This window comes from Pocillopora verrucosa, chromosome 6 (genome assembly GCF_036669915.1).
Source record: "Pocillopora verrucosa isolate sample1 chromosome 6, ASM3666991v2, whole genome shotgun sequence".
Lineage (NCBI taxonomy): Eukaryota > Metazoa > Cnidaria > Anthozoa > Scleractinia > Pocilloporidae > Pocillopora > Pocillopora verrucosa.
In genome coordinates, this window is record NC_089317.1 from 16,612,603 (window position 1) to 16,640,564 (window position 27,962).

The following is a 27,962-nucleotide window of genomic DNA, read 5'->3' on the forward strand; positions in this document are numbered from 1 at the left end:
ACCTTCATCGCTTTTATTTTGCGTATAGTGGAATGTTTTCTTAACATACACTGACGATGCCGTAGACCGGCAAAAGCTTGGAATAAAAAAAGAAATGCAGTAACTCAAGACCTCAATCGAGTCCTCCGTTTAATCGACATGCAACTCATGCATACATATAAAATCTCTGATTGGTCGAGAGCATACAGTCAATAGACAAAAGCCGTGAGAGACCTCGGCATTGATAATGCATGATTGTACTCAACCTCATCCAATAATCGTTTTATGTGTGTAGTATTCGTGCCACGTTGTACCTTAAGGCTGTATCGTTGAAAGGCTTTATCGTTAAGTGGAGGTATAAAGAAACAAGCGCTCTGAACTGTGTTAGGTAACTACATTGAGTAAGTTTGACTGGTTCATAGTTTTAAACCTCACCTCATACCTTAAGTGTTTCTCACAAAGCCGTATGGAAGACTGAGAAGGAATCGAACTGGCTCAAAGAAAGCTTTTCATTCATTGTTTAACAATCTAGAAGCTGTTAAAATCATTTTTTCGAGTTCTGCGCAATCTTGAATTGCAAAGGCATTCTTAGAATCTGATGCTCATAGATACAATGTGGTTTATACTTGTAGGCTTTATCTAAAACCTTAACTGTTTCTCACAAAGCTGTATGGAGACTGAAAAGAGATTCAGCTCGTTTGAGAAAGCTCTGAACTCGATGTTCAAAAACTTAGAACCTGTTGAAATCGTTTTTTGAGGGTCGTGTCAGCTTGAGTCGTACTCTTAGGATCTGGCCGCGGTTGTTCAAAGGATGGATAACTGCTATCCGTTGGATAAATCGCTATCCAGTGTATGAATTTAAACCATGGCGTCATATCGGTTGTTCAATGTATGAATAGCACTATCCACTCTCAATCCAGCAGATAACATCATCATGGTTAGGTAGGTAGTATAAATTTGTATCCATCGGATAGTAAAAAATTAAATGGCCGCTGCTCGAGGTTCACGGTCATTCTGTTCCGTGGTGAGATCGTTTCAAGTCAGATCGTTGTACTCAATAGTCAGTTCAATGCACAAAAAACTCAGTTCGTTCCACACATATATTGCTGGATGAAAACGAACTCAAAACTGTGAATAAACAGCGTGCAAAGAAAGTCGTGTCCGATAGCCCGGGGCTAGTGGATTTGGCGATCGGGCTAGTGAATTCTGTGTTTAACTTGCCCAAAGGGCAAGTGAAGAGTTTTCAGAGAATTAATATTACAGGAGCACTGTATGACAAATGTTTTAAATTCCTAATAAATTCATGCGGACCGAAAGTCGCTCCGAAGAAGCAAAAGATTTTGATCCTGAATATTACGTGCGTTTCAATATGGTAAATTCTAAACACCGATACCGTAAGAGTTTGTTGATAAAAAAAAATATATAGACCACATCGTATTGTTTCACTTTTCACAAAAATCTTTCAGGTGAAAAGTTGCCAGAATTGAAGCGAACATTTTTGTTCTTTTGAAACCGAAAACCTTTCGTTGGTTGTAACAAGATGAACCCCACGTTTGCATAATTTATTCACTGATGCATGACTCGGCCCTTACACTTTCCACTTTCCCGTGAACTTGAAACTTGACTTGGAAAACCGACTCCCAAACAAACCTTCTTCAGAAAAATGATCTTCTGAATGCACTTCTTTTGAATAAAAAGCAAACTGATAAAAGCTATCAAATTTTTATCCCCTATAATAATATGTCTTCCCTGTCAGCAACGCTTCATTCTTAATTTGCCGCCATCAAAACGTCAGCTTTTAAACTCTTTACGGTGGCAAATTCACGTCAACTCAGTTGTCAAAAGAGAAACATAACCGTTTGTCGTCCGATGTGGTCACTTCGGATGTGGATTGCGATGTAAAACCAGTCGCTATTTTGAGACGCCGATACCGCATTATATTGGCGGCTGGCTAGTTGGGAGAAAAGATATTGGCCGTTTTTATGCCAGAGACGTTAAAGTTGTCTAAGAAGTTAAAGTCGTCTCAAGACGACTTTAACGTCTTAGACAACTTTAACGTCTCTATCATAAAAACGGCCATTGTCCCATTGAGCTTTGTCGCTTCACGACTCTTCCCAACACTACAATATATTTCCCCTCGACTAACCACCGATACAATGCAATAATGGCGTCTCAAAATCGCGATTTTTATTAGATTGCATCCTCTTTGCGATGAACTTATGTTTTCTACCATAGGAGTAAGTATTTTTATTATCCGCAGGTTTAAACGTTCATGACGGGATAACTTTAAACAGAACCAAAATGATCTTTACAACGAGAGGTAAAGGTAGAATTGTTTCGATTTTTATCCTTGGTTTGACCACGTTTCTCTTGTACGCCTCATACCAAGCAAAGTTCGGACAAGAAATTAGCCAGCCCACTCACAGCAACAGCACAACGGGTAAGTCAACGAGTTGGAAATGATTCACAGCATTAGATGCTTATCGGATGAATTATACCGTCATAATCTCAATTAAGACGCAGGCTAATATTAGGGAAAATAAAAGTAACATAACTTAGTTCGAACAAGGGAAATAACAACGCTTCCAAAAGCTTAAGAGGCCTATTTACTTCGTGTTGTCCCGTTCACCAGAAATTACCCCTTTGTAATGTAATGCTATCGCAGATTCAAGATAACAAACTGAAGATCGTTTTGAATTAGTTTTCAAAATTAACTAGCGTACAATGATCACCCTGAATGATGATGGGTAATTATCGTAGAGAACACGCCCTTGATCAGTTTATCTTGGTTTTTCCGGTGTATCGGTTTCAGATCGCTCTGACTCTCTGTTAGTTTCGAGCTAGTCAACGCTTTCCCGCCCACACTACTGGTTTATTGCAATATTATTTGGTTTTTCAATGATGGTTTCGCCTTCGGTGAGTTGAATAGTCTCGGACATTGCTTGGTGAAGTATCCGTCGATCTTCTCAGGCTGACAACGTGATTTTTGTGTTGTCGATAATTTTCCAATCGCTTCGATCTTTCATGACATAATCCTTGCACTTGAGTTGATTTCAAAAGTGAATAGCGGCTATAACTTCAGAGTTAAAGTAGTTTTCCTCTCTACCATGGAGGCATTATCATCATGCACGTCTCTTGTTTTTCTCATGCCCATTGACGCCTTTAAAGGTGCTTGTAAAGGGAAAGGAAGAAAAAGAACATCTTCGTTCTATCGTACAGAATCGAATTTCTTGAGGTTCCTTCTTATAGAGGTCTTGGGACGCCTTTAGGGGCACACAACTCTCGTAATTGCATGCACCATATGATCATTACTTATATCTGGGTTGAAAACACCTGCGTACAAGAATCCAATTCTTTTGGATGTTATAATTACGTCAATTAGAGTTTCGCTATTTTCCGCAGCTCTAGTGGGCATACCTTCAAGTCTTTTTATAATGGTAATAGGACAGAGTGGAGTCTAATTCGGTCTGTAATCATACGAGTGATTAACAAAATCGGACGACCGCGAAGCAGGAGTCCGATTAGTCAGTCACCATTTCAATCGCAATTTCCGAAAAAAAAGGAAAAAAATGCATTTAGGACAAACATCTCCAGTAGAGACAATGTCTAAAAGCGAAAAATTTGGAAATTTCCCATTTTACTTTTCAGGGTAAGTGGTTGTCGCTATAGTTATTGAGATCAATTCTGTGATTGGTGGATTTAGCTGAGTGGACTAAGTATGATTGGCTGCTTCAACAGTCCAATTACAGGTGTCCGATTACAGCCAACTGTCCGATTAAAACTGTACAGAGTGATTAGTGAAATATAAAGCAGCTGATGCACCGTTTACATTTGAGGAAATTGTAATGGTTATGATTAAGAATGTAATCGTCGCATAGGTTTAGCAGATGTCTCCCCAACTTTGGCTCCTTGTCGGGTTTTCCAGAATGTTTCAATTCACGTCTCCAATAATATTAGTGTGTAATCGTCCGAAAACCTGCTTATCAATTCAATTGGTCGTTCCAGTTCAGATGACCAGATTTCTTTGGCCATTTTTGACGTTCTCTATAGATGAACCAAAATAGATCCCCATGAGTCCTTTTGAGTTCTGACCTCAATGGTAATTGATTCTAAACCAATGAACTGTCCTGGTATTTTCAATGCGCTTTGTTCAAAGGTCGAACCTTGCATAGATTATGAGGCCGCTTGAAATTTGTGCTGTCTTGTCGATTTGGCTTCGATTCTTTAGCACAAAGCTGGCTATCTGGATAGCTGTCATCGATTTTGGTGTCCGAGAGAAAAAGAATATCTAACAAATTGTTTATTAGCATGTTCTTAACCTCGAAGAGCTTGATTCTGATGATGCTGTTTGTTTCCTTGTGGTAGGAAGACGCGAGATAAACCAGCTCGAAAGTGCTGCCTAGGAGAAGAAATCATCTCTAAAACTTCGCTCATCGTAAATGGTCTTATTTCATGCGTCCCGAAATTTTTTTTTTTACATTTTTCTTCTTTTCTAGGAAAAATAATCATTCTTGAAGTACTTTTCATTGGAGAGATCCTCAAGCATTATAACAAAGTAAAAAGTGTAATAATTGACTATTTCCAAAGTACTACACTGAATCAATTTCCTTCTCTAGTATTGAATTAAATAATTCTGGTTAGGTCAGACTTGATTGCGAATACTTCGAAATAAACTACAACATTTTTTTTTATCGTAGGTGCGATCGTCAGGCGAAAGGTTGTTCTAACTCAAGCTACAGAAACAGAAAAACCCACTATTAATTCATCTCCAAAGGTTTTCATTTATCTCACTCAAACAGAACAATGCCTTCCCTCAAACTTGGCCTCTCCTTCCGAGATCGGCCACCCCGAGACATGTAACTGTGATGTCATAGTGCTAAGTTTTCGTACTAAATGTCAAGTGCAAAAGTCGCCCCACATCACTTATCTGTTCGATCCTAATTCTGGATGGGGAACAGGACGAAATGTGCTGTATTTTGCTGCAATAACGAGATCCTCAAAATACCATTATTACATGTTTATAGATGATGATGTGATGCTGCATTTCAATTTATTTGCTCCACCACTAATGAAGAAGCTTCCGCCGTTTAGAGTCTTCGAACAATGGCTCCTAGATTACGAGCCTGTAGTTGGCGTTTTGAATTATCTAAATCACCATGGGGCAAAATGGATTTATGATAGACGACGGACTTCATGTAAAAAAACAGACAGTCCCCTTGTGATAACAACAGTACAATTCGATGCTATTGTCAATGCATTTCATTATAAATCTATTGAGCATCTTTTCCCTTACCGCACGCAGTATGAAAAAACAAGCTGGTGGTCGCTGCATAGATATATGTTTACTGCTGTGGAACTGATATTTCGAGGCCAGGCATTGATGTTTGTGCCTGTTACTGCGAGTAATCCAACCCATCGCTCATACCCAAAGAGTATGTCGAACATGAGTGTATACTGGAGAAGTTACGTCGACACTATTCGAGCAGAAGCTCCTTTAGTTTACAGAAATCAGTCGTTATTTGACGTATTAAGGCAGAATCTTAGTGATTACATTACCAACGCGAGAACATATTGCATGAAAGTAACACGGCATCAACCTATAAAACCATACGCTCATTTTGATAGTCGAACAGAGATGTAGTTTTGTAGATTAGTGAATAGGTAAACTATAGTTCAACGATTTTTCCTATTCTTTCTTCTTTTAGGCCTAATCCATGGATAAAATGCAAAACCCAATTAAATTATAAGCCGCCTCGTTAGTTTATGAACTTGTTGAAGTGTAACGAAGTCTGAACAAAGAGATGTCCGTGAGGAGGAGTTCGACTGTACTGCTATCACATTGGGAATCAAACCATAGTTTACTTCTTTTCGCAGTTAGTTTATTTTAGCGAATTTAGCGGGCCTTAGTAAACTGTTCGGGCCTCTAAATTAAAATCTATTTTTCACAGTTAAGCAGCCAGGCTGCAAAGCAAGATTCAAAATGGTGACGGTCACTGTCCAATTTTTAGCACATATGACGATAAATTCTGAGAGTTAGTTTGTCCCAGGAGGGAGGGGTTGACCTTATTGTTTTCTGATATAAGCGGAAGTCAAAAATCACTGCTAGTGTGACGTCACGTAGTTTCGCATGCTTGCTCAGTTTAGCGAGGGAACGCTATTAGTAAGAAACAAACATGCAGAAGGCCATAGGCTATTATTAGGTTAATACTCACTAATTTATCCTGTGTGTGCGAGGTTTGTTGTATATATTTCCTTTGAGCTTAATTGTTTATTTTTTAGTGAAAGTGATTGTCTGCAATTTCATTGATTACAATTCCGGGCAAGTGAGATGCTATTGACTTCGGAACTTGTCAAGACTAACCAAAACTAAAGCTGTTTTCTCGCTAAGCTTTTAACAGATCGACCTCATTAAAGTAGTTTTTTCCTTATTAATAAAAATTTATACCCAATGTTATCTGGGGTCAATCTCATCATTCATTTTGTTCATCAATCCTTCAAATTTAAGTTGTTTTTTCATGTTATCACATAAACTGCGGTGTTATACAATGATTTCCGGCCCTGAGAAAAGCCGTAAAAACACACGTGAAAAAATATCATTTTTTTTCTTTTACGCGTGTTGATATAGCCAATCAGCTGCTTACACGTCATTCGCCTTTGGCGCCACTCGGTCAGGTTGATGAATGAACGGCAAAGCCATCACGATTCTCAATACAAGTTGTTTGTCAAAGCTTTCTCGAATTATGGCGGCTAAAACACAAAAAAATCCGTATCGCTGACAGACCAATATACCAATATACTAAAAGAAAAACCGAAAGTTTCGTATTTGGTGGCTTTGGTGTTAGCATTTCTCTCGGCTAAGAATGAAAATCGACAACTGGAAGATTAGCCACTGGCCGATTTTGGCCATTTACCTCAAAGACTTCTTTTGTCGGTAAGGACAAAGTCAATAAATGAGAATTTTGTGAATTGAAAATTACGACCATTGTTGTTTTTGTAGTGATGATTCAACGCATTTTTCCATCTTAACAGTCAGCGCCAACACACTTTGCGATAGTTATTCGAGGATTGTCGATTCATTAATTTTCATTCAGTAAATGAAGTCGGCTTTTCTTCCCAGTAAAGGGCTATTGTGTTTATATGATAAACAAAATAATACATGGTTGCTTGTAGATATCGAATTTCTCTTCTCGCTCACTCGTCAGCTATCGAGTTAAACACTCGAAGAGAAATTCCATGTCTACGCGCGCCCATGCATTATTCTCTATGTAACTGTGGTAATCATTCTGTCATTGTATTTCTTTTAATGAAAACACCAAGTAAGGTTCGCTTTTAAAGGATTGACCAGTCAAACCTTTTATTTTGTTTTAGCCTGCCATTTAAGTTTCTATTTACTGTACTTTTCTTTTTTTAGGAACGTTTTTACAGGATTTTCTTAAGGAAAAAGGTTAAAATACTTTGCAACTTTAGACAGGGTATTTGAAATACTCTTACTTCGTGCTGTTACCACTTTTTATTGGAATCATTCTTTACTTTGCTTGAAACAGTTGATAAATGAGTTACTTATTCAGTAACCATTCAAATTCTCACTTACAAATCATTTTTGGAGTTACTGAACTTCAAAGAGTTTTCATTGCAGCCCTCTAACCAACTGCTTTTGTTTTTCATGGCATTTGTCAAAATGGTATGCAACCTATCACTTGATATAAGAATTTCAGCTTCATTTTTCTCATGTTTCCTTGGTTCTTGCTGCTATCAGTCCTGTCATGCCATTCCTTGTGACTTTATGTTCTAACAGTAATAGTGATGGGACAAAGCTAGCGCTTTGATGCAGGCTGAAAATGCTAGAAATACCTCCGTCGTTTCTTTGTTTTGTATTCTTGTTATGTTATCATTGTGCAAGAATGGCTGAATTCTACCATCAAGGTTTTCTAATCAGCATCAATTAGTATGACTACTTCGAGATCTTGTAGTGATGCTCAGTCTCCACATTGAGAACTAAAACTAGTTACAGAATCAGCTGAATTCGGAAGCGATGTTGATTTTCACCACAATATTATGTGTCGACTGACACTATTTGTCATTCTGAAACAAATCAATAACTAGTATAATCTACTACTGCAAGACCTTGACCGCTGATGGCAACCGCTGGTGCCAACCATGAACGTTGATGTTTCTTCTCTACGTGCCTCTTTGGCCCAACCATGGACAACCGCCTTTTCAAACTAAGCTGAATGATCTTGATTTGTTTGTTGTTTGGAATATTAAATGGCCACAAGATTGGTGGTGGCAAGCGACGAAGATGTAAAAGCATTTTCTGAACAACCAGAGAATGAGAACACCAAAAAAAAACGTGGTATAATCTACAGGTTTCCAAGGAATTCTCGAAAATTGCGACGAAACGAAGGCAAATGTTTTATTTGTCAGTGCTGAACAGATTTCAAAGGTTTGTAGTGAAAGAGGCTAGCCACAAAAGTATCTCCCGAATTCAAGTCAGAGTCAGTGGTCGAATTTTCATTAAAACTTTTTATAACTTGGGCACCAGGTATTTTGTTCCTATTAATAACCAGAATTTGCATCAAAGCCAGCTTTTTAGCCTCTACCATGTATCTTTATTGCCCATATATTAAGAAGAAAATTATACGTTAGCTTAAAGATATGAATTTCATGCTCGCGTGGCACGAACAATATCTCACTTGTTCGCTGCTCTCACTCGTAGGATATTGTTCTTGCCAATCGAAATAACTTAGTGAAATTCAAATATTCTCGCCACCGTGTAATTTCCTCCATATATACCCTTTTTCAAAAACTTTGTGATTGGGAAATCTATATAAAATATATAAAGCTTTTCTTTTTCCTTTAAAAGGTGTTTCTTTTTGATGGGAAATGAAAATATACTTGTTGCTTTAAATTGCAACGTTTTTGAAAACGGTTGTATATTCAATTTTCAACCATTAATAAAAGAGTTAAATGGTAGCTTGACAAATATGATATTAAAATGGATAATTGTAAAAAAAATAAATAGGTAAATGTATACATACACGCATACAAACACATGTATCTTAGTCTTGAGTAGTCAACAATAGCCTTTTGTACTACCTTTTAAAAGCTGCAGAGGAGGTACTTTCAATCCCAGGTAGAATGGTTTCCCAAATTTTAGCTAAAGCAAATTTCAATACAGCTATGCTATACTTAAGACATGCTGATGGCTGAAAGAAATTTTGGTTCTCAGCGAATCTGGTGTTAAACCAGTGAACCTCTGCTGCAAATATATGGGTATTTGATAGTGTCACTAGGATTCTACTTTAGTCATTCTTAATTTGAAAGGAATAAAGCAATGTATTGTTAGTTTGTAAATATTTTCAAACTTCAAGGTTCCAAGATGATTATAGTAAGGGTTAACAGTTGTCTGCTGTCAGAAATTATGCTTTATATACATTCGCTTCGCTTAATACAGATTTTGTTTAATTAAGTTTTGTATGCACCTCCTCAGCTGGCAAGGCCATAGTTTGAATATGTGTAGATGAGAGTGTATTATATTTTTTGGAGCAAAGAGAGGTCAGGATAATGTCTTAGCCTATTAATTATACCAACATTTTTGTTAAATTATTATTGACATGTCCCATTTTAAATGCTTATCAATGTATACACCCATGCAGATACTTAATATAACTTTTACAATCAACATTGGAGATGTTCAAATGTACTTTTATCCTTGTTGATGCTATCAGCATACAATTTGTCTTTTTGAAATTTACAGATAGTTTTTTGATCGCGCAGTACTTTGAGAATAGATTTAAGCTCTTTATGACTTTCAATGGTAAGAAAAGTGTCAGTATCATACGCAAATATTCGAAAGAAAAATGAATAAAGGGGATAAGCTTCTAAAGAAACTGTGGTGCTGCGTCGGTGGGAGAGTATAACAAGTTAATTTGGTATTATCAACTGAGTTGATAACGTAAACTGGTCACCATTAAGAGTTTCAAAGCTGACGTTTCGAGTGTTAGCCCTTAATCATTCGCTCTGTCGATATATTTTTTAAAAGTAGTGGAATATTTTGGTAAATGATCAATGGCACTGATACATATATATATTTTATTTATTTCACTCATGAAATTGATAAAACTGTGTTTTGGTAGCTCTGCTGATCATAATGTGATTTTAGCTCACAGATGTGGTGCCTTGGCCGTTTCCTTCCATTGATGATGGGCAGCCATATCCCTCGTGATGATGAGAAGTGGGGTCTCTTCTTAAATCTTTTGGAAATAGTGGACATTGTTTTTGCTGATGCAGTCACACTTGATAAAGCAGCTTACTTAAGGGATTTAATCACAGATCACCATACTAGCTTTACCCAGTTGTACCCAAATTCCTCTGTGATTCCAAAGATGCACTATATTCTTCATTACCCCAGGACAATGGTAAGGTAAGTTGGAAATTAAAAATATTTTAACTTTTCTTTTGATGGGTGATAATTTTGTGACATAAATCTTTGTGTTATTGTTTGTGTTTTCCAGTAGTTATCTATAGTACATGTAAGGTTGATCATTGAAAAAGGAAAAAATGTAAATATGTAGCATTTTGATATTTAAGGCTTGGTCCAATGGTACGGTCCTGGACAATGAGATTTGAGGCAAAGCATGAAAGACTCAAACGGCTGGCCACATCCCTTGGCAATTTCACCAATATTCCTTGGACGCTGGCTCTTCGTCATCAGTTGAGGCAGTGCTATGAAATATCAGGCACTAAGCATGGTCATCCATCAATTGAAAAGTCTTTGGAAGTAGGCCCAGGTATTTAATTACAACCATTTTATTTTCCACTGGTCTGAAAGTATGCTGACATTCATATGTGCATGTGAATTTGCCTGTGACAATATAGACATATACTATGTGTATTTATCTAATGGGGGTCCTTACCCTTGCGAAATGGCTCTTGGAATTCCTAGGAATTCCTAGGAATAAAGGTGTGAATTTTCACAGTAAATTTGGACTGGGAATTCCTAGGAATTCCCAACCATAACAACTCTGGTTCTAAAAACCTAGAAATTCCTAGAAATTCCCAGATATTCCCAGAAATTCCCAGAAATTCCAAGTTTATAGCCAACAGGACTTGGAATTCCTAGGAATTCCTAGGAATTCCAAATCAGAGAACCAATGACTTTCCCTGAAAAGCTGTAAATCTAAAAAATTCCTAGGAATTTCTGGGAATTTTTGGGAATTTTTAGGAATGTTTGAGAATTACTGGGAATTTTAAGCAAAAATTTGAGGCTAATGATATAAAATAAATACTTTAAATTAAAAAAAACCCAGCTAAAATTCAAGTATTCAATGAAATTTATTTAGAAGCTTAATTAAGGCTTTCATGTAAAATATTTTTGATTAATTATTAACATCAATGTGTGGTAATAATAGGATGGAATTTGATTTATTTTTCTTTTCTTGAAAACTTCATACAGATTAATCCTCAATTACAGCTATTCATATAAAATAGTTCTAATCAATCATTAAATTTGGTTTGACACAAAATTAATTGTGAATAAAATCTGTTGATTCTTTTCCATAAAATACAATATCTTAAGTTATATTTGAAAACCAAGCACTCTTGGGAGTGAAGGGGCTAATTACAGACAAATAAAATTGATTTTTTGATTAAAATCTTGTTGTAACTGTAACAATAAATTAGAATGAAGTTATCCTAAACTGAAAACTTAGCTGCTGTTTGTACTGTTTGTATTTTTTTTCCTGGGCTCACAATGAGTTGGCCTTGAATGAGGTTGTCTACAAGAACCTTGACCATTTTGTATCTGGATTCCTTGACATCTGAATTTGAAAAAAAAATAATGTATTAAAATATGTATATTTAAAGTTCAGACCAGGCTTTTAAGATGGCTATGAGGAAAAGGGCATTCATTGGATTCTCAAATTGAGAAATCTCTGTTATATTGAGTGACTTTTATATTAGAGTTAGTACATCTCTCTCATGGATTTTACTAAAAAAGGGCTGAATACATTATTCTGTTTTTACCAAGGAGGGCTTCTTTATGTACTAAGGTTTGTTTAATAACAGTTCCTATTATAAATCTTGAATGTTCCCAAACGTGACTAGAGGAATCTTGAAACCTTATAGATAGGTTTATTTCATTGTAATTCACAAGCTTAAGAAACTGCGGCATGCAAGTGACCGATTCGATTCTCAGAATTATTCTAGTTTCAGTTGCGCCGAGCGTTATGTAAGCTTAATTCAACCCGCTACATCTATTCTTTTATAAGATTTTAATCACGTAACGAATATCGCAATTTTTACTCACCACAAACTTTCAAAATCGTAGCTTTACAGATGGCCACTCGATCCTTGTTTGTACCAGTCAATATGTCAACTGTTGTCCCTTCTTTTAACTCCACGGCGCCAACGACTTTCTTTTCTTTTACAACACTCACGCTATTCTCGTTTTCCCATTGAACCACAATAAAAGCTATCTTTAGAAATGTTATATAAAGCAAAACAGTTGAGAAAAGCGATCAACCGATGAAAAGTACATTCAAAGATGAGCGCCAAATGGAGTCTTCTTTGTTTCCCATCACGGACATGCAATTCATGCATACATATAAGATCTCTGATTGGTCGAGAGCATACAGTCAATAGACAAAAGCCGTGAGAGACCTCGGCATTGATAATGCATGATTGTGCTCAACCTCATCCAATAATCGTTTTATGTGTGTAGTATTCGTGCCACGTTGTACCTTAAGGCTGTATTGTTGAAAGGCTTTATCGTTAAGTGGAGGTATAAAGAAACAAGCGCTCTGAACTGTGTTAGGTAACTACATTGAGTAAGTTTGACTGGTTCATAGTTTTAAACCTTACCTCATACCTTAAGTGTTTCTCACAAAGCCGTATGGAAGACTGAGAAGGAATCGAAATGGCTCAAAGAATGCTTTTCATTCATTGTTTAACAATCTAGAAGCTGTTAAAATCATTTTTTCGAGTTCTGCGCAATCTTGAATTGCAAAAGCATTCTTAGAATCTGATGCTCATAGATACAATGTGGTTTATACTTGTAGGCTTTATCTCAAACCTTAACTGTTTCTCACAAAGCTGTATGGAGACTGAAAAGAGATTCAGCTCGTTGAGAAAGCTCTGAACTCGATGTTCAAAAACTTAGAACCTGTTGAAATCGTTTTTTGAGGGTCGTGTCAGCTTGAGTCGCACTCTTAGGATCTGGCCGCGGTTGTTCAAAGGATGGATAACTGCTATCCGTTGGATAAATCGCTATCCAGTGTATGAATTTAAACCATGGCGTCATATCGGTTGTTCAATGTATGAATAGCACTATCCACTCTCAATCCAGCAGATAACATCATCATGGTTAGGTAGGTAGTATAAATTTGTATCCATCGGATAGTAAAAAATTAAATGGCCGCTGCTCGAGGTTCACGGTCATTCTGTTCCGTGGTGAGATCGTTTCAAGTCAGATCGTTGTACTCAATAGTCAGTTCAATGCACAAAAAACTCAGTTCGTTCCACACATATTGCTGGATGAAAACGAACTCAAAACTGTGAATAAACAGCGTGCAAAGAAAGTCGTGTCCGATAGCCCGGGGCTAGTGGATTTGGCGATCGGGCTAGTGAATTCTGTGTTTAACTTGCCCAAAGGGCAAGTGAAGAGTTTTCAGAGAATTAAAATCACAGGAGTACTGTATGACAAATGTTTTAAATTCCTAATAAATTCATGCGGACCGAAAGTCGCTCCGAAGAAGTGAAATCTGCATAAACAAGACGAAGTATCACATTGCATGTCAGACGAGACATATTGAGATCCCGTGCATAAGTAAAAGCAGATATTGAAAAAAAATTTGGAAGTAAATGTTCCTCGTGACTAACTCTTACTAATTCAAAGAAAGCTATTTGTCTAAATTTTGCTTCATAATCATTTGTGAGGAACGTAAGCAAAAGATTTTGATCCTGAATATCACGTGCGCTTCAATATGGTAAATTCTAAACACCGATTTCGTAAGAGTTTGTTGATAAAAAAAAATATATATAGACCACATCGTATTGTTTCACTTTTCACAAAAATCTTTCAGGTGGAAAGTTTCCAGAATTGAAGCGAACATTTTTGTTCTTTTGAAACCGAAAACCTTTCGTTGGTTGTAACAAGAGGAACCCCACGTTTGCATAATTTATTCACTGATGCATGACTCGGCCCTTACACTTTCCACTTTCCAGTGAACTTGAAACTTGACTTGGAAAACCGACTCCCAAACAAACCTTCTTCAGAAAAATGATCTTCTGAATGCACTTCTTTTGAATAAAAAGCAAACTGATGAAAGCGATCAAATTTTTACCCCCTATAATAATATGAATATCTCCCCTGTCAGCTACGCTTCATTCTCTAATTTGCCGCCAAAAAAAATTTCCAGCCGAAGTATTTCTTAGCAGCTGACAGGGGAGATATCGTTGTCGTTTAGTGTGCCCATTGAGAGCTTTGGTTTCACGGTTTCAGCGCCGTTTCTTTCTTAAAAATGTGTCTCCAGGGTGCAAAGAAAGTCGGTTTCACAGCTTGCCCTTCGGGCATGCTGTAACTATCATCCACTAGCCAATGGACACACTAAACGACAACGTCGACAACGTCGACAACGCTTTGCACCTTGGAAACACATTGTATCCGGTGTCCAGCCGTCTCATGGCAGAAATCACCAGAAACCGCAACGGAAACACAAGGAGTGTAAAATGTTCGGAATATTTAGCGTTGTAAATCGACCATATTTGGTTTCCCACACTATTCCGTATAACGTATTAAGTCAACGGTTCCTCGCGAAATCAAGCACCGCGTAACACAACGCGTGACGCTTTCATGAATAAATACATATGTGTCTGAGAATTAATCATTCGTCTTTTTCGAGATGTGAGCTTGGGACGCCTCTGCCCAAACTCCTTAATTGCAAGCGCAACAACACCCCAGCACCCCGGGGTTGTAAGGTTGCATGTAAACGTGTTTTATTTTTCGACCACGGCTAGGCGGGTTACCTCACCTACCTGGGGTCCCCCACCTCCATGTAAACAGGTCCTAAGATAGGATTTTTAAGATCTATAATTACAAGTTACGCGAAGCCGAGTGCGCTCAAAACGTGAGATGAATCATAGGAAACAATTATATTATTTTAACGAAAACTGAGAATTATCTTAGCGCCGAATGTAAGAAAGACGTAAGGGAGCTAGTCGACATAGCCCTTCGTCAATCGCTCTGACGAAGGGCTAACGCTCCAAACGTCAGCTTTTAAACTCTTTACGGTGGCAAATTCACGTCAACTCAGTTGTCAAAAGAGAAACATAACCGTTTGTCTCCCGATGTGGTCACTTCGGATGTGGATTGCGATGTAAAACCAGTCGCTATTTTGAGACGCCGATACCGCATTATATTGGCGGCTGGCTAGTTGGGAGAAAAGATATTGGCAATTTTTATGCTAGAGACGTTAAAGTTGTCTAAGAAGTTAAAGTCGTCTCAAGATGACTTTAACGTCTTAGACAACTTTAACGTCTCTAGCATAAAAACTGCCATTGTCCCATTGAGCTTCGTCGCTACACGACTCTTCCCAACACTACAATATATTTCCCCTCGACTAACCACCGATACAATGCAATAATGGCGTCTCAAAATCGCGATTTTTATTAGATTACATCCTCTTTGCGATGAACTTATATTTTCTACCACAGGAGTAAGTATTTTTATTTTCCGCAGGTTTGAACGTTCATGACGGGATAACTTTAAACAGAACCAAAATGATCTTTACAACGAGAGGTAAAGGTAGAATTGTTTCGATTTTTATCCTTGGTTTGACCACGTTTCTCTTGTACGCCTCATACCAAGCAAAGTTTGGACAAGAAATTAGCCAGGCCACTCACAGCAACAGCATAGTGGGTAAGTCAACGAGTTGGAAATGATTAAGAGTAAATGTCAGTAAAAATCAAGGAAAATTAAAAAAAAGTGGCCACGGTCAAAAAATCGATTTCGCTCATACTTTGTCAGTTTGAAGGCCTAGTTAAGTGACTGAAGGATATGAGGTTAGTTTTTTGAAATATTCCATATAACGGCAGAAAACCACGAAAAACGGTCACCCTACCGGAAGCTCGGATTTCACCTAACGGAAACTCGAAATTTTACACTTTTCAGCTTCTCGCTACACAGACGTTTACATAGCTGTGAATCTTTCTTAAGTATATTTGAATACATTGATTCTTCCTTAGTCAAATCATGGGAATTATTTTTATCTCTGCTTCTTTGTGAGCGAACTGAGACCCGATTAAGAAGACACACTTTTCTCATTTACGCGAAGGTGTAAAATAATCCAAACTCAGCGACGAAAAAAGCTGACCGGTAGTTCTTCAAATCCTCTGATATTATAACCAAAGACAGTTCAGTCATTGATTTTTAGGTCTACGGTTTTAAATCTTTAGGATCTAGTAGCACTTTTGCATGAACGCCGATCAAAATTCGATAAAATTCCAATTGAGCGCCTTTGAAATCTACAACTCTACATAACAAAGCACTATTGAATAAATTAACTCCTCGGCCAAAGTTTGTACATAAAACATAAGGGTTTTGCTTTTTTAGCGGTTTGAAGCGTTTTAAAAATATATATTAATGTTAAATATTGTCTACACAGGTAAAACAAACAATGAAACACCAAAATTACCACGAGCTGAAATTAAATCTCACAGGCTCGCTCCCTAATCTGCGTCACGCACGAGCGACTTAGCGACAATTAGTACCGTAACAAACAGATATTTACATCCGTTGATTTTAAATAAGTCGTATTTTTAAAATATCTTACTCAAAGATATGCCAGGTTTCCCAGTTAACTTGCTGAAAAAAAAAAGAAAACCTTGATAGTAATTCTAGCTCAATTAGAATTGATTTTATTTAGTATGAGAAGTTTTGTGCCGTCGAAAACCAATTGGAAGTAACTGTTTCCACGAAAAGCAAATATTGCATCGTTCTCTAAATAAACAAATCTACTTAACCGTATTACCAGAGTATGTTGTTGGCGAAGTTAATAGACATACATAACAACGACGTCTTGCTCGTTCTTGAATATTGTCGGTGGGATTTGCGGCGCAGACGAACGCACTTGCTAAGTAACTTCCAATGGCTAATTTCTACCCTTACTCAGCTTTCGTCACACTTCTCACGCTGTGTAACAAGGATATAAAACATCGCACGAAGTCCTAAAAAACTCTCCGAACTTGAACCAGAATTGATTTTAGCGAGATTGCGTGTTTTTAAAAGCCAACGAGTTTATTGGAGATGACTACCCGTACCGTCTCATCGTGTCACTTGGGCATAACCTGACACGATGTCGATAGTTTCGACTCCTGATGGCCAAGAGCACTCAGATTTCTTTTTTCCCGAGTACGCCTGTGTCACTTACTGAATAATACATCATTCTCATTTATTCACCAGGCTTAAAAATATTCCATCACATTTATTCCATTGCGCGTATGCCACACATGACATTCCAATCCTAGCAGTATGCAGGATGTTTGTCCCATGAAGCACTCGAATTTTTTTTCCCATTATGCCTGTGTCACTTACTGAGTAATACATCATGTTCAAAAGTATTAATTTTTGCACCATACAGGAAGTTGTTTCGGTTCACTCAGCAAGAGCTGTGAAAAGTAGCCGCACTGGAATAGGAATATATTTTTTCCAATCCATGAAGATATTTGACCTTTCAAAATAGCTCGTCCCTATGGGCTCAGGTAAATAACAACTAAAAAATGTACTACCAAGCAGGAACTGTCTCCAATGAGTTTTGTATCCTCTTCATTCTGTTGTCCAATGCGACTATTAAAAACACTATGAGTTTTACGACTTGCATGTTTTATTGATTGCGCTTGTCAAACAACACTACAGTCTGTCATTGATAGAGAAAATAAAGTTTAATTTTGACAATATTCGATGAAAAATACTAAGAATTTTCCAAAGAGGGCACCGAAGAATAAATAATGTGCACTGTCATTTTTACGACATTTAAAAAGGAGGGAAGGGGGTGGGGGAAAGGATTTAACAACCATACTACTCTCTCTCCCCAACCACCCAAAAAGTGCACAGTTTGCACAGTATACTGGTGGAAACGTCACATCAACATTTATATGTTTACGTTTAATAGCACAATTAAGGTCGTTGCATCACTCCAATATGGCCATTTCCCCACAAAACTATATTTAAGTAGATCTTTGATCAATCTTGTACGTCAAGCTTTGTTACTTTGAATTTTTCTTGGCTTCTTGCGGAGACAATTTCAAACTTTTTAGCCCTAAAACTTTGAATGGATATACAACTGTAATTAGCTTACATTACGGACTGGTTGGCTGGTTTAATTCGGTGGCAGCCTTGAGGTGGTCGCCATACCATTAGTGTATCTACCTCTTCACTGAACACACTTTTAAAAAAAGATAACGATCAAATGAAACGATTTTTTCGAAAGAAAATAAATGATGTTATCTTGTATACAATTATGCGCAAGGCATAATTAGTCAACAGAAAACAGTTTATTAATCTGCTTATGAGGTACAGCCGCACTCGCCTACAAGCTTTGAAAGACGACTAATAAACGGATTCTTTCGTCTTTGTGTTATATTAGAGACGTCCACACCAAGTTCATCGCAAATACTGCGCAGCATGTCCACACTCAGTGACATCAGCTTTTTCTTGCCCATGCGCATGAGTTCACAGATGTTGTAACCCGAAGACGATACAATGGGGTGCTGAAGGGAAACCTCTCTCATCACTTGCACGCAGATTTCAGATTGGATTACCTGTTCTTGTGATGCTCTATCATCTTCTCTAGTGGTCTCTTCGTCCGACTTTTCCCGGTTCACTGTACTGGGAGGAAGCCTTTTCTTTGCTGCCAGTCGTGAGAAGAATCCAGTGATTTGCTGTCCTGTTAGAACTTCTTCTGGTAGAAATCGACGAGCTCCTAACTCGTCCCTTGAAGATCTCATCATTTTTGAGACTTCATTCGGATCTGCTTTCCTTCCACTCTGCTCGCCAATTTCAAATTGTTGTTTCAAAAATTCATTCTGTTTTTGCGTAAAACGTGTCTTCTTTGCGATTGTCTTAAGTGCCCATCCCATTGTAAGGGGCGAAAAGCATTGGCTGTTTTGTTCTTCACATTGTAACTGCACAGTGGAAATCCTGCTACCGTCATCCATTAGCTTTGAAGCATATCCTCGTTTTGCTTTGTCATACAGCGTTTCCTGTTCAGGTAGTCGCTTGTGTTTCCCCGTGTCTAGATGTGCTTGTAATGATACAAAGTGGCTGTATGCTTTAATGCACCCTTCCTCGGGGCAAGGGAAAAGCGGCGAGGCTTGCTCGTTTTCACCATCATCATCTTCTTGTTCTCGGCTATTGGCATCACTGGCTGCGTTTGGATCACTTGCAGATTTTTTATTTACATCTCTGTGTCTCACCTTCTCTTATTTCTATAAAACAGTTACATTGAAAAGGCCGTCGGTCCCCCTTTGTTTGCAAAATGTATAAATATAACTCACAGGTTATCGACAATAATTCCTTCCTTAGTTACACACGAGAGGACCTGGAACTAGTTCAAGTATCAATATTATGCATTTTCAAAGATTTGAACTTTAGGAAAATAATTTGCCTGTGTTGTTGCATCAACTTTCTGTCAGTTTTGCGCCTTTCTTTTGAAGTACTTCATAACAAACCGTGTAATGAAATAAATCAAATACCTTGTAGTCACTTTTCAGGTATTGCTTTGATGAGCGTAACTGTTGCTTCATTTCCCTGGCCCACACTTTTGTTTTTCCACAATCAACCAGTTTATCGACCACTTTGTCCAGGTCATCAAATGCCTCTGCTCCTTGAGATGAAAAGTTATCAAGTCCTTGAAAAGACTTCCTAACAGACGCAGAACACTCATCTAGCACTCTATGCAGTGTTCGCCTGCTCATGGGCTCAAAACCTCTTTCACTGCAATATTGTTGGTACTGTTGAACAATACGCTCCGGAATCATCATTCTGATTATATTTGGTGTTTTAATAACCTCACCGGTTGATAACTTCAAAAGCCTTTCGCCAAATGGAACATCTTGAATCACATGTGAACTTGTGATAAATGAAATGAAATCTTCCAATTTTCCTTGGTCAACTTTCATTCTCCTGTTTTCTTGGCGAGGAATCGGTTCTGCTCTTCCATGAAGCAGGGTGTGGTGTCGCGCTATGTCAAAGCGGTAACTTGTCAGGGTTGGGATAAATTCTTGTACCTCTTTGAAAGACAACTTGTCAGCCAGGATTGAGAGTATTTGCCGACGGGTACTCCAGTGTTGAGCGTTCAAATAACTCTCGGCAAACGCTTGAAGAAGCTCCACTTCCTTACAACTTTTCCCGCCAGTTGTTCTTCGATTCACTTCGCGCTCACATAATTCCCTCCACAAGCAATTCGAATCTTCAGGAGCAAGGACTTCCATTACTGCTGAAGCACACTGTTCAGCTTTTCTCAAATAACGGCGTTTAGTACGGCTTTGAGCTACATTCCATGGTACTGATAGTACGTGGCGGACTGGGCTGGTGTCACGAAGCTGTAGAAAGCGATTGAGCTGTTTCAGGGATTCACTTTGCACATAGTTTATGTCATCTTCGCTTTCTTGCGAATCTTCGTCTGGCACGTAAAGGCTCTCTCGTTTAGATCTACCTTCTTTGCATTCAGTATCAGTGATCGGTACAGGAAGGGAAATATCAGTGTCAGCTTCATGATCGACCTGTAATGCGAAAAAGTTAAAATATTTTCTATATACAATGAACAAAAGATTCGCCCACGATTCGTGGGCCAGTTCGACATTTCTAGTGAAGTTAGTGTTAAAAAACACCTATGACTTCCTTATATCATTCACGAACCCTGCTTCCGACTCTGGATTACCAAGTTTTCCAGTTAAGCTTTATATTAACGAAATTCTAATTAAGAGCTGTCTAATTTCGGCTGCCATGGACACATATCATAGGACAAGCAATTTAACAGTCCTCGACACAAGCTTTTTAGATTTCAAATGGTGTAATATAACGTATTTAGGTTTTGATGTACAAATTAATTTTCTTACTTCTGCAGATACACAATGGAGAGGGTTGGCCACCCATCCAATCTACATCCTCCTCTCTCCTGCCCCCTCGCCTGCCTCCCACCCAGCCCCCCCCCCCCCCGGCAAATAAAATAAAAATTAAAAAAAAGACCTTAAATATACTTTAAAGTGTGGGGAATAGATCAAGACGTAAACGACGTCATAATGATTTTGGATTGTGAGTTTGTATGACTTTGTGAAGTGAAAGGATGAATGCTTATTGGTGGCCTGAAGAAACGTTTAGAGATGGGCTGACATGACAGAAAGACTATAAAGTCTCTGATAAGCGATATAACTGGGAAAGTGTCTTGCCACCGGTATTTCATATTATATAATAAAGCATGTGCGTATACTCACCAGGTTTAACTTGTTCAAGGTTTCGGCGATCTCTGAAACTTCAGCGGTCATCTGGCATTTCTCAGGTGCTCTTTCCTTATACACACTAAGCATCTTTCTGCATTTTACGCAAATTCCTTTAGAAAAAACATAGTCAAACTCCCGTCAAAACTCCGAAATTACCGAAAGGCGCGTATTTTTAAACACAAAAGTCTGAAGTTTTGTCGACCCACAGAATAAAATAACAATCGAAAGTTGACTGCGCGATAAGAGATGAGAAGAAGGGGGGGGGAGTAGCATTGTGATTAGACTATCCTTTTATTTGTTTATTGTTTATATCTTTCTCAAGTGGCTTTTTGCGAAACGAAATTGAAATGTTTTAAACAAAGTAAATTAACCCCTACTAACCGAATTCCAGATGCGTACTGTAAGTTACAGACCGTGAAACGAGGTTAGTAAGATATTCATTATGTTTCTGAGGTCAATCGGGCGCGCGGGAATGGAAACTAGTTAAAGTTTAGGGGGCCGCGCAAAATTGACCAATCACACCCCGCGTAGGAACTGAGAGATACTGATAAAAAATAGGAACTCATTGTATACATGCGGGTAGTGCTGTGCACGCGCTGCGGACCTGTTTGTTTACGGACACCTGCACTCACTCACTCACTCACTCACTCACATACCTGGCGACAAAGTGGGTAGGGCACTATACAGTGCACACACTAATATAAGCGCAATCCATAAAAAAATGAGAGGCATGAAATAAAGGTTGTTATAAAAAAATTGGATTGGACAACTGAATGAAGAGATAAGTAACGAAATGTCCTTCATCAACCTTACTTATTTCTCTCTGTCGTTTAAACAAATGATTCTTTCATATAATCTCAAGTCATCAGAATGAATAGACTAAAAATAATTCATTGGAGACAGTTTTTGTTTGGTAGAACATCAAGTAGTTGGTTGCTTACCTGAGCCCACAGGGACGAGCTGTTTTGAAAGCTCAAATATCTTCATGGATTGGATTAAATTTATTCCTTTTTCCAGTGCGGGTGCCTTCCTCAGCTCCTTGCAGTGACCAGAAACAACTTCCGGGATGGTGCAAAGATTACCCGTCCTTCGCCAACCTAAACCTAACTTGGCACGATGAACCGGACAGATAGTCATATCCGATAAATTCGCCGGCTTTTGAAAACATCCACACCTCGCCAAAATTAATTCTACCTCCGTTTCAATTCCGGAAAATTTCAACGACTTTTTGTGATTTTTGATATCCCTGTTACACCGCGTGAGAGGCGTGACGGAAGTTGAAGAACTTGTGCGTTCGTCTGCGCCGCAAATCCCACCAACAATATTCAAGAACGAGCAAGACATCGCTGTTCTATGAAGTTCCCCGACAATAAACTCTGGTTTTAGATGCAATGTTTCACAGATAAAGATAATTCGATTTATTTATTTAAAGAACGATGCAATTTTCGTGAGAACAGGTACTTCTGATTGGCTATCGACGGCATAAAGCTTCTCATTCTTATCAATTCTTATCGTTTCAGTTTGAATTGCTATTATGATATTTTCTTTTATTTTTACTTCAGCAAGTTAACTGGGGAACCTGGCACATCGTTGAGTAAGATATTTTAAAATAAGACTTATTGTAAATTAACAGATGTAAATATCTGTTTGTTACTGTACTAATTGTAGCGAAGTCGCTCGTGCGTGACACAGATTAGGGAGCGAGCCTGTGAGATTTAATTTCAGCTCGTGGTAATTTTGGTGTTTCATTGTTTGTTTTACTTGTGTAGACAATATTTAACATCAATCTATATTTTTAAAAGGTTCAAACCGCTAAGAAAGTAAAACCCTCATGTTTTATGTACAAACTTTGGCCGAGGAATTAATTTATTCAATAGTGCATTGTTATGTAGAGTTGTAGATTTCAAAGGCGCTCAATTGGAATTTTATCGAATTTTGATCGGCGTTCATGCAAAAGTGCTACTAGATCCTAAAGATTTAAAACCATAGACCTTAAAATCAATGACTGAACTGTCTTTGGTTATGATATCAGAAGATTTGAAGAACTACCGGTCAGCTTTTTTCGTCGCTGAGTTTGGATTATTTTACACCTTCGCGTAAATGAGAAAAGTGTGTCTTCTTGATCGGGTCTCAGTTCGCTCACAAATAAGCAGAGATAAAAATAATTCCCATGATTTGACTAAGGAAGAATCAATGTATTCAATTATACTTAAGAAAGATTCACAGCTATGTAAACGTCTGTGTAGCGAGAAGCTGAAAAGTGTGAAATTTCGAGTTTCCGCCAGGTGAAATCCGAGAAATCCGAAATCCGGTAGGGTGACCGTTTTTCGTGGTTTTCTGCCGTTATATGGAATATTTCAAAAAACTAACCTCATATCCTTCAGTTACTTACCTAGGCCTTCAAACTGACAAAGTATGAGCGAAATCGATTTTTTGACCGTGGCCACGATTTCTTTGATTTTTACTGACAATCACTCTTAACAGCATTAGAAGCTCATCACATGAATTATGCCGTCAAAGTCTAAATTATGACGTAGGCCAATATTAAGGAAAATAAAAGTAACATAACTTAGTTCGAAGAAGGAGAAATAACAACGCTTCCGAAAGCTTAACAGGCCTTCTTACGTCGTGTTGTCCCATTCACCGTTCACCAGAAATTAGCCCTTCGCGATGTAATGCTATCGTAGATTCAAGATAACAAACTGAAGATCGTTTTAAATTGGTTTTCAAAATTAACTAGCTTGCAATGATCACCCTGGGCGATTATGGGTAATTACCGTAGAGAACACGCCCCTGATCAGTTAGCCTTGGCTGTTCCAGTGTATCGGGTTTCAGATCGCTCTAACGCTCTGTCAATTTCGAGCTAGTCAACGCTTTCCCGCCCACACTACCCTTACAGGTTTAGTTTATTGATCTCTAGTGCCAGCGTCTCGATCGTTCTGTTGGTCAATAAACTATGTTGGCCAAATATTGTAGTCTGTGTTTGATACTACTAATAATTTAACTAATTGATTGGGTTCCCAAGCGACAAATTTATTATTGAGTGAACAGGATCAAAAGCCCGGAAATATTCGGTGTTATCCAGATATTCTAAAAATTTCTATCACTGAGCCACAGAGACTCTACGGTGAGCGAGGTTTATTACGAAGGTCATATGACACGCGTCGTGTACACTGCTAGGAACAGCAATGTCGATAGCGTCATGTCTGTAAATAGAATAAAGTTGCCATCTTTTCTTATTCTATTTACCTAAGATTTTGTAGGTGATAGAGGGCTCTATTGGTGTTCCATCGATTAAAAAGTCGACATCGTCTTCCTCCGTTTGTCTCTGTTGGGAATTGGATCTTCTGAACATTTAAGATTCCCTTTTCTTGGCGTTTAGAAAAAGGCCCTGGAGGGATAAAATCGCTTCCTGTAGCTTTCCTGGTATTAAGTGACTTTAGTGATTTCGGCTTAAACTTTAGGTTCACTTACTAAGCTGAAGTTGAAAAATTCATCAGGAGATATTCTTCTTGATGATAGGAGTACTGGCGTAATCATTCATGCAGGTCGTTCACAGCCGGTGCGCTTATGCTAAGAGAGTACTTACTTAGGATATCTGCAATATTATTTGGTTTTTCAATGATGGTTTCGCCTTCGGTGAATTGAATAGTCTCGGACATTGCTTGGTGAAGTATCCCTCGATCTTCTCAGGCTAACAACGTGATTTTTGTGTTGTCGATAATTTTCCAATCGCTTCGATCTTTCATGACATAATCCTTGCACTTGAGTTGATTTCAAAAGTGAATAGCGGCTATAACTTCAGAGTTAAACTAAGTAGGGCGGTTAAAGTTTCGTAGTTTTCCTCTCTACCATGGAGGCATTATCATCATGCACATCCCTTGTTTTTCTCATGCCCAGTACACGTCATTGAAGTCTTTAAAGGTGCTTGTAAAGGGAAAGGAAGAAAAAGAACATCTTCTTTCTATCGTACAGAATCGAATTTCTTGAGGTTCCTTTTTATAGAGGTCTTGGGACGCCTTTAGGGGCACACAACTCTCGTAATTGCATGCACCATATGATCATTACTTATATCTGGGTTGAAAACACCTGCGTACAAGAATCCAATTCTTTTGGATGTTATAATTACGTCAATTAGAGTGTCGCTATTTTCCGCAGCTCTAGTGGGCATACCTTCAAGTCTTTTTATAATGGTAATAGGACAGAGTGGAGTCTAATTCGGTTTGTAATCATACGAGTGATTAACAAAATCGGACGACCGCGAAGCAGGAGTCCGATTAGTCAGTCACCATTTCAATCGCAATTTCCGAAAAAAAAAGGAAAAAAATGCATTTAGGACAAACATCTCCAGTAGAGACAATGTCTAAAAGCGAAAAATTTGGAAATTTCCCATTTTACTTTTCAGGGTAAGTGGTTGTCGCTATAGTTATTGAGATCAATTCTGTGATTGGTGGATTTAGCTGAGTGGACTAAGTATGATTGGCTGCTTCAACAGTCCAATTACAGGTGTCCGATTACAGCCAACTGTCCGATTAAAACTGTACAGAGTGATTAGTGAAATATAAAGCAGCTGATGCACCGTTTACATTTGAGGAAATTGTAATGGTTATGATTAAGAATGTAATCGTCGCATAGGTTTAGCAGATGTCTCCACAACTTTGGCTCCTTGTCGGGTTTTCCAGAATGTTTCAATTCACGTCTCCAATAATATTAGTGTGTAATCGTCCGAAAACCTGCTTATCAATTCAATTGGTCGTTCCAGTTCGGATGACCAGATTTCTTTGGCCATTTTTGACGTTCTCTATAGATGAACCAAAATAGATCTCCATGAGTCCTTTTGAGTTCTGACCTCAATGGTAATTTATTCTAAACCAATGAACTGTCCTGGTATTTTCAATGCGCTTTGTTCAAAGGTCGAACCTTGCATAGATTATGAGGCCGCTTGAAATTTGTGCTATCTTGTCGATTTGGCTTCGATTCTTTAGCACAAAACTGGCTATCTGGATAGCTGTCATCGATTTTGGTGTCCGTGAGAAAAAGAATATCTAACAAATTGTTTATTAGCATGTTCTTAACCTCGAAGAGCTTGATTCTGATGATGCTGTTTGTTTCCTTGTGGTAGGAAGACGCGAGATAAACCAGCTCGAAAGTGCTGCCTAGGAGAAGAAATCATCTCTAAAACTTCGCTCATCGTAGATGGTCTTATTTCATGCGTCTCGAAATTTTTTTTTTTACATTTTTCTTCTTTTCTAGGAAAAATAATCATTCTTGAAGTTCTTTTCATTGGAGAGATCCTCAATCATTATAACAAAGTAAAAAGTGTAATAATTGACTATTTCCAAAGTACTACACTGAATCAATTTCCTTCTCTAGTAGTGAATTAAATAATTCTGGTTAGGTCAGACTTGATTGCGAATACTTCGAAATAAACTACAACATTTTTTTTTATCGTAGGTGCGATCGTCAGGCGAAAGGTTGTTCTAACTCAAGCTACAGAAACAGAAAAACCCACTATTAATTCATCTCCAAAGGTTTTCATTTATCTCACTCAAACAGAACAATGCCTTCCCTCAAACTTGGCCTCTCCTTCCGAGATCGGCGACCCCGAGACATGTAACTGTGATTTCATAGTGCTAAGCTTTCGTACTAAATGTCAAGTGCAAAAGTCGCCCCACATCACTTATCTGTTCGATCCTAATACTGGATGGGGAACAGGACGAAATGTGCTGTATTTTGCTGCAATAACGAGATCCCCAAAATACCATTATTACATTTTTATGGATGATGATGTGATGCTGCGTTTCAATTCATTTGCTCCGCCACAAATGAAGAAGCTTCCGCCGTTTAGAGTCTTCGAACAATGGCTCTTAGATTACGAGCCTGTAGTTGGCGTTTTGGATTATGGAGTTCACCATGGGGCAAGATGGATTTATGATAGACGACGGACCATATGTAAAAAAACAGACAGTCCCCTTGTGATAACATCAGTATGGTTCGATGGTGTTTTCAATGCATTTCATTATAAAGCTATTGAGCATCTTTTCCCTTACCGCACGCAGTATGAAAAAAAAGCTGGTGGTCGCTGCATAGATATATATTTACTGCTGTGGAACTGATATTTCGAGGCCAGGCATTGATGTTTGTGCCTATTACTGCGATTAATCCAACCCATCGCTCATACCCAAAGAGTTGGTTGAACATGGGAGTATACTGGAGAGATTACGTCGACACTATTCGAGCAGAAGCTCCTTTAGTTTACAGAAATCAGTCGTTATTTGACGTATTAAGGCAGAATCTTAGTGATTACATTACCAACGCGAGAACATATTGCATGAAAGTAACACGGCATCAACCCATAAAACCATACGCTCATTTTGATAGTCGAACAGAGATGTAGTTGAGGAGGTTAGTGAAGAGGTAAACAATAGTTTAACGATTTTTCCTATTCTTTCTTCTTTTAGGCCTAATCCATGGATAAAATGCAAAAC

General features: G+C 38.2%; 2 protein-coding genes and 1 pseudogene across 2 annotated transcripts; all 3 read left to right on the forward strand.

Annotated features, from left to right (window-relative positions):
- Positions 1–275: 275 nt before the first annotated feature.
- LOC131787219 (uncharacterized) lies at positions 276–5,620 on the forward strand. Its single transcript, XM_059104303.2, has 3 exons — positions 276–380; positions 2,240–2,419; positions 4,677–5,620. The coding sequence occupies exons 2-3, from the start codon at positions 2,281–2,283 to the stop codon at positions 5,618–5,620; spliced, it is 1,083 nt and encodes a 360-aa protein (XP_058960286.2). The 5' UTR covers positions 276–380; positions 2,240–2,280.
- A 2,624-nt stretch (positions 5,621–8,244) lies between these two features.
- LOC131772233 (uncharacterized) lies at positions 8,245–15,224 on the forward strand. The gene is made up of 4 exons (XM_066168952.1): positions 8,245–8,345; positions 10,142–10,402; positions 10,570–10,769; positions 15,121–15,224. The coding sequence occupies exons 1-4, from the start codon at positions 8,245–8,247 to the stop codon at positions 15,222–15,224; spliced, it is 666 nt and encodes a 221-aa protein (XP_066025049.1).
- A 532-nt stretch (positions 15,225–15,756) lies between these two features.
- On the forward strand, positions 15,757–27,871 carry LOC131772235 (uncharacterized; annotated as a pseudogene).
- The last annotated feature ends 91 nt before the right edge of the window (positions 27,872–27,962 follow it).